Genomic DNA, 12,500 nt, shown 5'->3' with positions numbered 1-12,500 from the left:
TTAACATTATGTTTTCTTTTTCTTTTTCTTTTTTTAAGGTTTTATTTATTCGTGAAAGACACAGACAGGCAAAAACATAGTATGCAGAGGGAGAAGCAGGCTCCCTATGGGGAGCCCAATGTGAAACTTGATCCCAGGACCTCAGGATCACACCCTGAGCTGAAAGGTGCTAAACAATTGAGCCACCCAGGCGTCCCTAACATTATGTTCTTATAAATGAAAGTATAGTCATAAAAAATATACTGGTATGTTATTTTTGACCTGTTCTTCATGATGACAAACAGAAAATTTCTTTAACTGCTTTTTTGAAAACAAAATCATTTAAAACCTAGAAGCCATGTAAACCTATTAAAAACATTGTATCCAATACAGATTACCACTGAGTTTATAATTAAACATCCCCCCGCCCCCCCAAAAAATTGGCCAATTGGTTTGTATTCTAATCCTGGTTTGTTCACTGATTTGCATGTGCCTTTGAGCATGTCCGTCCTCTTCATCTTCATTATAGGGTAAGTAAGCTCTTTCATCAGCCTAGAGAGCCTGCTCTGCAGCCGTGATTCAGCCCTGAGTAGGCTGTTGGGATGCTGCCTTATCTTACTCAGGCCAGTTGATTTGGGCAGAGTTAATGTCGGGGGGCAGAATTAGACCAGTGGATTTTTGTAGTGACGATGGTCTTATTTTATATTTATCACTCTTACATTAGACAAAAGAAAATAAGTGCACTATTTTAAAGCAGAGAGGAAGTATCCAGTATTTGGGAAGCATCCATCAGATATTTTAGAGGTTTATAATTGGTATCTGTGTCACTTTGTGCTATTCCCGCATATAAATTTAGAGAAAATTTAATAAATTTAGAGAAATCTTTCTGAGAACCATAGAGGAATGATTTTGGCAGTAAGAATCTGAAACATGGAATCTAATCTGAGATCATACAGTCTTTCTTATGAGGGTTCATTTTGTTTCTCAGACCAGAGTGGTTTCCACCCAGTATGTGGTGACAAATGTATTGTAAAAGATTATCTGTATTCATTTGTTTTTGCCAATGTAGAATGTAGAGTGGAATGACACGTGGGACAAAACCTGAGGTGAAGGTGCAGTGGGAGCTGAAGAATTGTAGCTTTGAGTAGGAAGGACTTAGCTAAAAAGGCAAAGGTTGGAGAATGTAGTGCTTCTTATCCTTGCTTTGGAGTGTAAACCATGGACTTGGTTATGTTTGTTCTAGGTTTAACCTTTCAAATGCATCCACCAACCAAAAGAAAAAAATATAAGCAGCCCAAAAGATATTTTTAAAGAATATGTGAAATTCCCACCCATTATTTGTCAGGAGAACTTTGGTGATTGTCTTCAAGCATAGGCTGAGCTTCCCCAACTTCCACTGCCTCCTGAATCTTGGTCCCTTGTAATTCTTTTAAAAGGGACTGATCAGTGTGAGACTAGATCAGTCCCTTCATTAGATTACAGACAGGTCTCTGGGTTAACACTGATCAGATCTCCGATAAATCTGCATTTACTCTAAGGAGCAGACTACGTTGAAGAGGCTTGAGCTTCCTTATTTCCAACTGACTTTTTAAATAACAGTCCAAAATAGGTCTCTCTATTCACCTCAGTGCTCATATTCAGATTCTTGGTAAAGGCAACATTACCTAAATGGTCTCAAGGGGACTCACATTTTTGAAATAGGTCTCTCTATTCACCTCAGTGCTCATCTTCAGATTCTTGGTAAAGGCAACATTACCTAAATGGTCTCAAGGGGACTCACATTTTTGAAATGTGTAGGTATAAGGGAGATGCTATTTTCTCAAGAAATTTGGGATGCTGCTTTTGTATCACAGCCCAGCACTCACAAGTCCGTATCCTTCACTGTGTGAAGGGACTGGAATTAAGTCTGGTAAGACTAGTCCAGAACCTGAGTTAGTAGTTTTTAAACTACTAAAAACTAAAAGTAGTTTTTAAACCTGATTGCATATTAGAAACACCTACGTAGCTTTTTTTTTTTTTTTTTAACCTACGTAGCTTTTGAGAAATACTAATTCCTAGACACCTCCCCCTCAGATTCTGATTTAACAACTATAATTGCCTTTATGAATTTAGGCCAGAACATGGGTTGTTTCCCACCCACCCCCCCTCTGGTAGTGACTCAATTTCCCAGCATACTCCAAATCTTAAGTCTTTACTTCATTCCAGGTGCTATTAAAACCAGTGCTCTTTACTCCCATATTTTTGTTGGTTTGCTTTTTTTGTTTTGTTAAGATAGCCATTATGAGTGTCTGCCTAATAAGGTTTTGGTTTTGCATAAAACATTTACCTCTTTCTTTGCCATTAGACAAGTCAAGTGCTTATCTTTTTTTTTTTATACATCAAAATCCCCTCTTCATTACTTAATCCTTAGATAGTTCCATTTGTTCATTCAACAGACTCATTGAAAACCTGTTATATGCTGGACACAAGTCTGAGTGCCAGCGACATGCCAGTAAATAATACAAACCTTCTTCTGTGTCCTTAGGGAGTTTACTTATTTCCCACTAGTTGGGTAGAGAGATGAAAATATGGAGTCAGGGGCGCCTGGGTGGCTCATTGGTTTGGCGCCGCCTTCGGCCCAGGGTGTGATCCTGGAGTCCTGGGACCAAGTCCCATGTCAGGCTCCCTGCATGGAGCCTGCTTCTCCCTCTGCCTGTGTCTCTGCCTCTGTCTCTCATGAATAAATAAATAAATAATCTTTAATAAAAAATATGGAGTCAGGTTGTGGTAAGTATAATGAAGAAAATAAGAGAGTAGGGAGTTAAGCCATATATATATTTATATATTTTTAAAGATTTAATCATGTTTTGTTTTTCCTAGAATTTAATAGACTACTTGCATTCAGAACCATTATTTTTCCTTTCAGATACCAGCTAGTCCTGGTGAATCCTTAGAGGTTGCCTTTTCTCTGAAAAGTTACTAGAGTTTTCATTGTCTATTCACTTTTTTCAGCATACTAGAGCACAATACAGAGTAGTAAGGACAAGAAAGATTTTGAAAATGCGCTTACGTTCATCTTTGTATAGTTATCATGGACATTTATTGTTTTTACTATTGCTGTCTTAGGATAAAAGCCTAATAGGTTATTTTTGTGTAATTTTTGCCATGAAATATATACACAAAAATCAATATACAGTAATGCAACCATAACTTAGGTCAAGAAGATTATTTTTAGTAACCTAGAAGTCCCTTACTCCATGTGCCCTGTCCTGATCATAATAGTCTCATCATTTTTTGTAACTACCAACATGATTTTTGTGAACATCTCCCTTTTTCTTTATAATTTTATCTGTCTATGCATCCTTGTGTGACATAATTTAATTTTGCCTGTATTTGAGCTCTAGGTTTTAATTATACTTCATATTTTGTTTTTTTTTTTTCTCTCAACATTATGGTGGAGATTCTATCCACTGAATCTAATGATACCATAATACACTTATTCTATTATTGATGGGCATTGGTGTTATTTTTAGTTTTTGGCTAATATGAACAATGAACATTTTTGTTCATCTTTTCTGGTGTACATGGGTATTCTTCAGCACATATTATCAAGCACTGGACTTACTGTGAAAGGGTATGTTTCAGTGTTACTAGAAGATTTTTCTGGCAAAGCAGTTTCCTAGTTTACACATAACCTGCAGTTTGACAGTTCTTGCTCCACATTTTCAAGAATGCCTAAATGTGTTTCTACAAGTTACTAATGAAAAAAAATTAGGGGTTAAAAAAATACTTTCTAGTTCTTCAAACGTTTATTTCAGCTTTAGAGAAATTACTTTTCAGAGGTAAAGTGTGCCTGCGTTGTGCAGACAACAGCCAAAGTACTTCACATAAATTATCTCATATAAGCAATGGGTCCTTTACTATTCCCATTTTACTGATAAACTGAATTTAAGAGAGATTAACTTAAAGTGGTTTCCTTTTTTTTTTTTTTTTTAAGATTTTATTTATTCATGAGAGAGAGGCAGAGACACAGGCAGAGGGAGAAGCAGGCTGCATGTGGGGAGCCTGATGCAGGACTTGATCCCGGGACCTGGGGATCACACTCTGAGCCAAAGGCAGATCTCAACCACTGAGCCAACCAGGTGCCCCACTTCAAGTGGTTTAAATAGAAATAGCCTATTAAAGACAAATTCAGATGTTTATCCTAACGTCTAAGCTCATGGTTATCATACTTTAATTCCTTTACCTTCTTTCAAATATGTGGCCCTAGAAACTGATCCTTGAAGAATGGAAGGGCTAACCTTTGTGAGTCTAGGCAGACCTTTGGCAGCATGTTTATATAGACACAACATGACGAAAATGGGTCATTGCAATTCCTTGGGATCTCTCTACAATTAATTTCCAGGATGGCTGAGCCACAACTTCCCTGGTTTGGTTTTTGGCCTATACTCAAAAAAGAGATGTGCTAATGGTATGTTGTAAACTACAAGTTTGAGCAAGCCCAACGACCAACAGAAAACAAAGCTATTATTTAATATCAGCCATCGTTACCAAGTCCCAGAAATACCAATGTTGCAGCCTGAATTCTCCTTTCCCTTTTGTTACTCTCAAATACAATTCTTATCACGTCATTAAAAAACTGATAATCATAAAACACTGAGTTCTTTAGTGAACTATGGTAATTGCTGTGAGAAATACTAAGATATACCTACATGTGGTATACAGACCTCAGGACGCTTAAAATCCAGTGAAAATATGTCGATGATGGCTAAGAAGAATTTTGAGACCAGTGCAGCCAAAAGAACAGTGAAAAACACTATTGATGAACGACGGATTCTGGAATTCCGTCAGTCGTCGCACAGTGAAAACCTCATTTGCAGGTGCTGGCTAGCCTCAAGGGTGGTCTTTCTTTTTCTTACCAAGGGACCAGTAAATAAATGGAAACTGTTGGGAAAACAGGCTAGTATGTAAATGCAGTGCGGAATTGATCACTCCTGAGTCTAGGGGGCCCTATATCCTCCCGACACCCGCCCCCTCGCCCCACGACCCCCTCCGACCCTGGGTAAGGGCTGCCCTGGGTACGGGTTCCGCGCACGCAGTACACACGTGACTTCGCGGGCCAGCACTCACTGGGAGGGGCCGCAGGACCAGCGCCCGCCAACCCCTGCTCAAGGCCACGAGACTTCGAATTTCTCTGCCCTGATCTCCGGACGTCCATAATGGTCCGTTAAAGTACTTCCTGACGGCCTCCTCCCACAAGATTCGTTTTATTGAAAGAAACGCACGGAAGAGAGTGAACGAACTTCCTTGTTCGCCGAACTGCAGTGGAGACTTCTGCACTTACTCCAAGGGAGGGGCGTCGGCGTTGCAGAACTGGAGTTTGGCCCGGGGCGTGGCCACGCCCTGAGCTTCCGGATTGAGGCACAAACAAAACCCTCCCCCCAGAGCGTTTACCCTGACGGTTCTGCCCCAACAGCCTACTTTTGCTCAGTCCCTCACAGCTAGTTTCCGGCCCTTGCACCGGAAGTTGGAATGGCCGTAACCGCAAATCCGAGGCGGATGTCGTGACGGGTTTAGGTAAGATCTCGCGACGTGTCTTCAAATCTCACGAAGAGGAGTCGAAAGAGGCCTAACTGCACCGCCCCAGTTTTTACGTCACCGCGGAGGCACGCCCTTGGGCGCTCGTTTGCGTGCTCTCCCTGCTGCGCACGCGCACTGCTCCTCCTTCCGCCCCCGTGCGGGCTTCCCTCTGGCCAGTCGCGCGTGGGCTGAGGCCCTGGGCGGGCGTTGCGAAGGCTTGTTTCCTCGAACACTGACCCCGGGACAGTCCGGAGTTCTCTACCTCGGGCGTGGAGAGTACAGTCCCCCTACTTAAGGTGAATGTGCCGTCTCGTGGACTGCTAAGGGCAGGCTGGGGAGCACGGGGGCCGGGGCCGCGGCCATGAACTCACCCGTGGACCCCGGCGCTAGGCAGGCGCTGAAGAAGAAGCCTCCCGAGCGGACCCCCGAGGTAAGGCTGGCCGACCATAGCCCGCGTCCCGCTGTCCAACGGACAGCATCCTTCTGTCGGTCCGAAACCTGCGGCGACTGTCCCCTTGCCAGAGCCTCGCACCTGCTGCCAGTATATCTGTTCTCTGTCTCTCCTCCGCCCTCACCCAGGCCCTTCTCGCAGGGGTGATGACCGCCTTTCCTGCTTGGGGTGCAGACTTCCCGCACACCCGTCTTTGCCGGTGACTTCCTAGTGTTTTCGGTAAAAAGGTACCGTAACAAAATCGTATTTTCTCAGGGCAAACTGTAGGTCTCGGAGTGAGATTTTCCCTGGGTAGATGGACAGGAAAACGAGGTAGAAACTGTAAAGTCATCTGTAATAGTCATGTTATGAAAAAGTAACTTTTCTTTAAAGGCCTCTTGAAGTTGCCTCGGAAAGAAAGTTTTCAAAATCAGTTTAAAACTTTGCATCCAGTCAGGTGACGAATCCTGCTGGTGGATGATGCATACTTAAAGATCGGTTTTGGTGGTACTTTCTCAGAGTGTCAGCGGGAAATTTTTTAGTATTTTGTACTTGGATCCAAAATTTGCTGTAGTGGGTTAGCATCAGTGGCATTAGCTAAAATGATTTTATTTATTTGTTTGTTTGTTTATTTATTTTTTGCTAAAATGATTTTAATGGGACTTCAAGGCTAATTTTCAGTCAAGTAAGTGAAACCTTCTAACTCTGCGTAGCCCCATAGAGTGTTTAGATCTTGGAGAAGGTTTTCCTTGATTTGGAGAAGTTTCTGTAAAATGGTATATTTTCTTAAAGCAAAAACTGACAAGAGTGTGAAGGATTGTTAGACTGTCATGTATATAGTTTGCAATAAATGAAATTAAATGTTCATTCCTACCAAGTCACTCTTGGTGGTGTTTTGTTTTTTTGTTTGTTTGTTTTCAGATTTATAGTACTTTACATAGTCTCAGTAACTTGGGGCTGGTATTTTGTGATATGACACTAGTAAAGCCATAGCTGTAGCTGTGATAAATCAAAACTTTGTTTTTGGGGATCCTGATCTTTTAATGGAAACAAGGCAAATTCTGCCTCTTTCCAGTGTCCTCGTTTTGAGACCTACATTTATAATCCCTTGTGTTTTAATTTCCTTGTGATGATTCTTAAAGTCGTGAGCTAATTGAAAGCGTTCACCTTCACACAGGTGAATCTGCTATAGTTTTTATATAACCAAACTATTACGCAACTCTTGCAATCTATAATGTAGCTTTTACTTTTAAATAATATTTATGATAAATTCACATTATATTTTTTAAAAAGATTTTTATTGATTTGAGAGAAAGACTGCAAGAGGGAGCATGAGCAGGGAGGAGAGGGAGAAGCAGGCTTCCCTCGGAGCAGGGAGGCGGACTCTGAGCTTGATTCCAGGACCCCAAGGACCATGACCTAAGCTGAAGGCAGATGCTTAACCGACTGAGCCACCTAGGCACCCCATAAATTCAAACTTTAATGGGAAAATCTCCTCTTTAATAGCATAATTAGCTTATCTTGAAATGGCCTATTTTTGAGCCTTAGGAGATTTTTCCTTCCTTCCTTCCTTCCTTGTTTGTTTGTTTTAGATTTTCTAAACTACTCACAAAATTATGTTGGCCAGTGTGTGCCGCTTTAAATACTTTATCTTGTTTTACTGGAATAGCAGCATTGTTTGAGGGAATGCTGACCAACTATACAGTCTAGAGTCCTGACATCTATCAGCATAACATGGTTAACTGCTTGATTCATGGCGGTGCTTTGGAGTGAGTATAGAATTTGTTTGCAGTACAAAAGTATGAGTAAAGAAGTGGTAACCTGAACCCAAGTGATGATTTATTTGTGAGGATTTGATGAAATCCTCACAAGTATGTTTCTCTTTTCAGGAGATCTTTATTCTTTTAGTGGAGTCTTAAAATTTTATTATAAGTATATTCATTTATCAATTATTGATTGAAATCTTGTAAGTTCAAGGCACTGTTCTGTGCACTGGGATGTATCAGTGAGCGAAACAGGCCTGCCCTACTGGTTCTTGGAATTCTTATGAAAGGAGGAAGGGAGGAAATGGATAAATACAACCAAGTTAAATAATATGTGATAATGACTAATTTGAGAAGGAATAAAGGGATTGGAAGCAAGGGGCAAGGGCTGGGTTACAGTTTAAATAAGATGGTCAGTGTTGTGATTTTTGAGATGACTTTTGAGTGAAGGCTTGATACATGTGATGGAATTAGCTCTGGAGATATATGGGGAAACATCTTTCAAAGTAGAGGGAATAGTCATTGCACTTCCAAGATGAGAGTATGTCTGGTGCCTTCAAAGGAATAGCAAGGAGCTCCTAGTGACTGGAGGAGAGTAAACAAAGGTGAGAATTGTAAGAGATGAAGTCAGAGAGACAGTAATAGTATGGAAGGGAGTATTTCATTAGGGTCTTTGTAAGTCCTAAGAAATTCCTTAACTTTTCTTTTGTGTGAGAGAGCCGCCAGAGGATTTTGAAGTAGAGGAGTGATATTATCCTCCTTAACTTTTTAAAGAGCCCCCCTGGTTGCTTGCTGGGTTGAGATTATAGAATATGGTAGTAACAGTAGGAAGAAGCAGATTCATCAGTTAGAGGCTATCATGTTGCAGTTGGGAAGAACTGATTGTAACTCAGACTAAAGTGATAGTAATGCAGGTGGTAGGAAGTAATCAAGTACGGAAATATTTTGAAGGTTTAGCCAACAGAAGATTCGTTAATGAATTAGCTGTATGCTTTGAGGGGGGAAAAAGAATTGAGCAAGGTTTCAAGTGTTTTGGCCTGAAAACTGGTGTTGGAGTTACCATCATAGAGTTTCAGGTGGCATCAAAGAGATGGGAGAAAGCTGCAGGAGGAGCAGGTTTTGGGAGGGAGTTCAGTTTTGTTTTGTTTTGTTTTTTAAAGAGTTTATTTATTTATTCATGGGAGACAGAGAAAGAGAGAAAGAGGCAGAGACATAGGCAAGGGAGATGCAGGCTCCCTATGGGGAGCCTGATGCGGGACTCGGTCCCAGAACCCTGGGATCACGACCTGAGCCAAAGGCAGACTCTTAACCACTGAACTACCCAGGTGCCCAAGAATTCAATTTTGAATGTGTCACATGTGAAATTATTAGAAATGTTGAGTAAGGAGTTGCATATACAAATTTCTATTTCTATGGAGAGGGCTGGGCTGGAGATAAAAACTTTATACTCATTAGCTAGTAGGTACTATTTAAAGTCACGAGACTGGATGAAATTACAACAGCAGCGAGTGTACATAGAGAATAGAAGAGGACCACAGCCCCGTGACATGGTTGATTACTACTATATCAGGGGTAAAGAGCAGAGACCAGCAAAAGAGAATGAGTGGGAGCAAACAGTGCAGGAGAACAGCAGCCAAAACAAATGAAATGTGTAATAGAAGGGGATAAAATTCATTCAACCTATTTTTTTTAATGCTTAGTGTGTACAAAGTATTATGAAAAAAATAGACAAATAGGTAAGAATCACTGTCTTATAATCTTGTAATCAGATGTTTGCATTGTGTAATGAGTAAAGAAGTCTTCTGTTTGTTTCTGGGACAAAACTAATAGTCTGTTTATTTTGAACCATCTGTTGCCCTTATGTGAAATTATCATCTCAGACTTAATCTTAGTTAGCCAGACATGGAATGTGAAAATATGTTGTACAGTATACCACTTAAAACTGTTCTAACACAGTTTTTTCTTTCTGGCTTATTTGTCCTACTTTGTAGACCCAGCTTCACAGCCCATTGTCCTTTCCTGAGGTAGTTCTTTGATTTCCTTTTCCACTTCGCAAAGATTTTTTTTTTTAAGTGGAAAATTTTAGACTTAAGTACTCTGAGAAGCTTAGCGCTCTAAATCCATGGAAGCTGTTAAGGTACTCATTTTTAGTTCTACGAAAATTTAATATATTACAGTCAAAATTATAGTCTTGATTTTGTCTCTTCCTCAACTTAATGCCCATGAAACACCATTCTTTGTCAATAACCTTTCTTTTTTACCTCAGACCTCCTTCTCTCTCTTAGGGTTTATTTCCGTGATTAATATCATGATTTTTATGTACTTAATAATGAATAAATGTACTAAAACAAAATTGAGAACTCATTTTGTGATCCTCATGTTAAAAAGCTAATAGTTTCTATTGGTATAACTTGATTTTGTACCTCCTGGGAAGCCTCATTCAGCCCCTTTGCCTTCAGTTTATATTTAGAGGCTGACAGCTGGCCTTTCTTACCGCCCCCCCTTTCATGTGCTTTAGATCCATATATCTATTAAATTGTCCTCCAGGTTCTTTAATCACCTTTCCTAAGTTGAAGTCTCATCATTCCCTCTTAGTATTCTGTTGGTGACTGCCCCAGTTTGCTCACTTTAGAAATTCATGTTTAGACTCATGATTCTCCCTGTTAGTCTTCTCTCTATCCAACTGGCTGCTAAGCCTTCTTGATTTTATGTCCTGAATCTTTCTACCTTTTTTCCTCCCATGCTTGCTACCCTACTTCAGGCCCTTATATCATTTTTACCTTTGATTATTTTGCTTGAGTCATCTTATTTTTTGTTATTTTACTGCTACAGTGTTCTTTTTAATACCCATATCTCATCATGTTTCTCTTTATTTTTTTTTCTTCTGTTTGTGACACTTTATTGATGCTGGGGAACATGTTTCACTCTTGATCAGAATTGTCCACTGTCTAGATAAGTTAGCTATATAAGTCATAATCTACATAGTTTTTTGCAAGTTAAAAGAGGCGCTATTAATATTTATGTCAGGATAACAGGTTAAAGAGGGACTATCTGAGGTAAACTGAGTTGTAGGGTTATCGCAACTGCATAATAACATTAGTATGTCCTTTCATTTAATAAATATGTAAGACACAATACTAAAATTGAATGTTGTAGAAAGAACTTGGATATGGTCCCTATTTATGAGTCAGGGGACAGTCATGGAAACAGTAAAATGTTAAGGTTATCATTGACAAATGTATGGATAGGATACTTTGGACTGCAAGTGGGAAAAGGAAAAGCTTTGAGGAGCAATTAATTGAATCTTAAACGTTGTGAATAGCTGTCTGGATGACCTCTAAAGGGAAGTCATTCCAAGCAGAGAGCAAAAAGAGCAAAGGAAAAATAGATGTGTAGAACAAGAAGCCACTTTGTAAGCGTGCATTCCCAGTTGGGGTGATATCATCCCCAAAGGGACAAAAATTATTTTTTAAAGGTTTATTTATTTGAGAGAGAGCATGTGTGTGCATGTGCTCACACAGGGGGAAGAGTGGGGGTGGGTGGGAGAGGGATAAGCAGATTCTGTGCTGACTGGGGTGCCCAGCACTGGGTTGGATCCCATGACCATGAGATCATGACCTGAGCCAAAATTAAGAGTTAACTGATCAACTGGCTGAGCCACCCAGGTACCTAACAAAAATTGTATTTTAGGGGAGTAGTGGAGGAAAATCTTAGACCTTACTATGGTTTGTAGCCTTACAAAAGTCAATTCTACCTAGCAGAATCTTATTCCTTAGTATTTAATTGGGGATGAGGCAGCATTTAGGGAAAAAATGTCTAAAAAGGCTGTTTGAGAGGGATGTGATAATGAATAAAGGTTGCAAAACATTGTGTACGGGGTGTTGGGGGTTAAATGTTAAAGCTGGATATACTAGCAGGGTTAAATCATTTCAAGGATTTGTACTTGATTTTATGAATAAAGGAGAAACATTGGAGGGTTTGAAGCCTGAAAATAACATCAGCTTTTACAAAGATCACTCTGGGCATTGTTGAAGATGTATTGGGGAGGAAGGATGGTGCTGTAATAAAGGCAAGAAGGCTTATAGGTAGGGTGAACATTTTGTCCAAACCAGGGCACATTTCTGAATGAAAGAGAAGACTATTAATGGTTATATCAGGATGACAAACCAGGAGATAGGGTCCTGGTTATAGGACACAAATGAGTAGCTCAGGTGTGAGACAAGGTAGTGGCATATGGGAAACTGAGTTATTGAGGAGCTGGAACTGGCCCTAGTGGTACTCACTGGAATTGGGAGTATTCTGCCTCCCACCAGGTTTTTTCTTAAAAGTTTGAAATTGACTATAGTATACATACAATAAAGTCCACACCCCCTAAGTGGATGGCCAGGTTAACTTTTACAGATACATCTAGTTACCATCCAAATTGAGGTATGGAATATTACCACCACTCTAGAAGCTCCCCCTTTTGCCTCTCCCAGTCAGTACCCTTTCCAAGAGGAAAGCACTTTTTTTGGACATCTTTTACTGTAAATTTGTTCTGCCTACTTTTGAACTTCATTTGAGTACAATCATAAAATGTGTATTCTTTGCAGCAACCAAGAAGGCTTGGTTTTTTTGTGTTTAACCCTTGGATTGGACTTGGAACCTTCTCTCTTGGTGATTTCCTTGATCTTCATTTGCCTATCCTTTTTATCCCAACCCACCCTTTTAGCTACCCTTTTGAATTGTCTACTTCACTCTGAAGTGAAAAGTACAAACCTACTTTTCCG

General features: G+C 40.1%; 2 protein-coding genes and 1 long non-coding RNA gene across 14 annotated transcripts in view; 2 read left to right on the top strand and 1 right to left on the bottom strand.

Annotated features, from left to right (window-relative positions):
* FNIP1 (folliculin interacting protein 1) overlaps positions 1 to 221 on the top strand; it is a 154,999-nt gene extending 154,778 nt beyond the window's left edge. Inside the window, exon 19 of the mRNA XM_072840904.1 lies at positions 39 to 221. The gene's annotated coding sequence lies outside the window, so the exon portion shown is untranslated. The remainder of the gene's footprint in view (positions 1 to 38) is intronic.
* Positions 1 to 5,672, bottom strand: part of LOC140641305 (uncharacterized) — a 68,224-nt gene extending 62,552 nt beyond the window's left edge. For 2 of the 4 annotated variants that reach the window (XR_012037852.1, XR_012037851.1), the window contains exons 1-2: positions 5,089 to 5,672; positions 4,686 to 4,902 (exon numbers count right to left, since the gene is read on the bottom strand). This is a non-coding gene — a long non-coding RNA (uncharacterized lncRNA). The remainder of the gene's footprint in view (positions 1 to 4,685; positions 4,903 to 5,088) is intronic. The other 2 variants (XR_012037850.1, XR_012037853.1) reach the window with 1 other exon arrangement.
* A 2-nt stretch (positions 5,673 to 5,674) lies between these two features.
* The window catches only part of RAPGEF6 (Rap guanine nucleotide exchange factor 6), a 197,297-nt gene continuing 190,471 nt past the window's right edge, over positions 5,675 to 12,500 (top strand). For 6 of the 9 annotated variants that reach the window (XM_072840896.1, XM_072840895.1, XM_072840897.1 and 3 more), the window contains exon 1: positions 5,675 to 5,968. In XM_072840896.1, the coding sequence (XP_072696997.1) occupies positions 5,900 to 5,968 (69 nt within the window). In that variant the 5' untranslated portion in view covers positions 5,675 to 5,899. Of the gene's footprint in view, positions 5,969 to 6,122; positions 6,217 to 12,500 lie in introns of those variants that run through there. The other 3 variants (XM_072840892.1, XM_072840893.1, XM_072840894.1) reach the window with 3 other exon arrangements.

Source organism: Canis lupus, chromosome 10 (assembly GCF_048164855.1).
Source record: "Canis lupus baileyi chromosome 10, mCanLup2.hap1, whole genome shotgun sequence".
NCBI lineage: Eukaryota > Metazoa > Chordata > Mammalia > Carnivora > Canidae > Canis > Canis lupus.
Note: the sequence above shows the minus strand (reverse complement) of the source record. Positions and strands in the feature narration are given on the sequence as shown.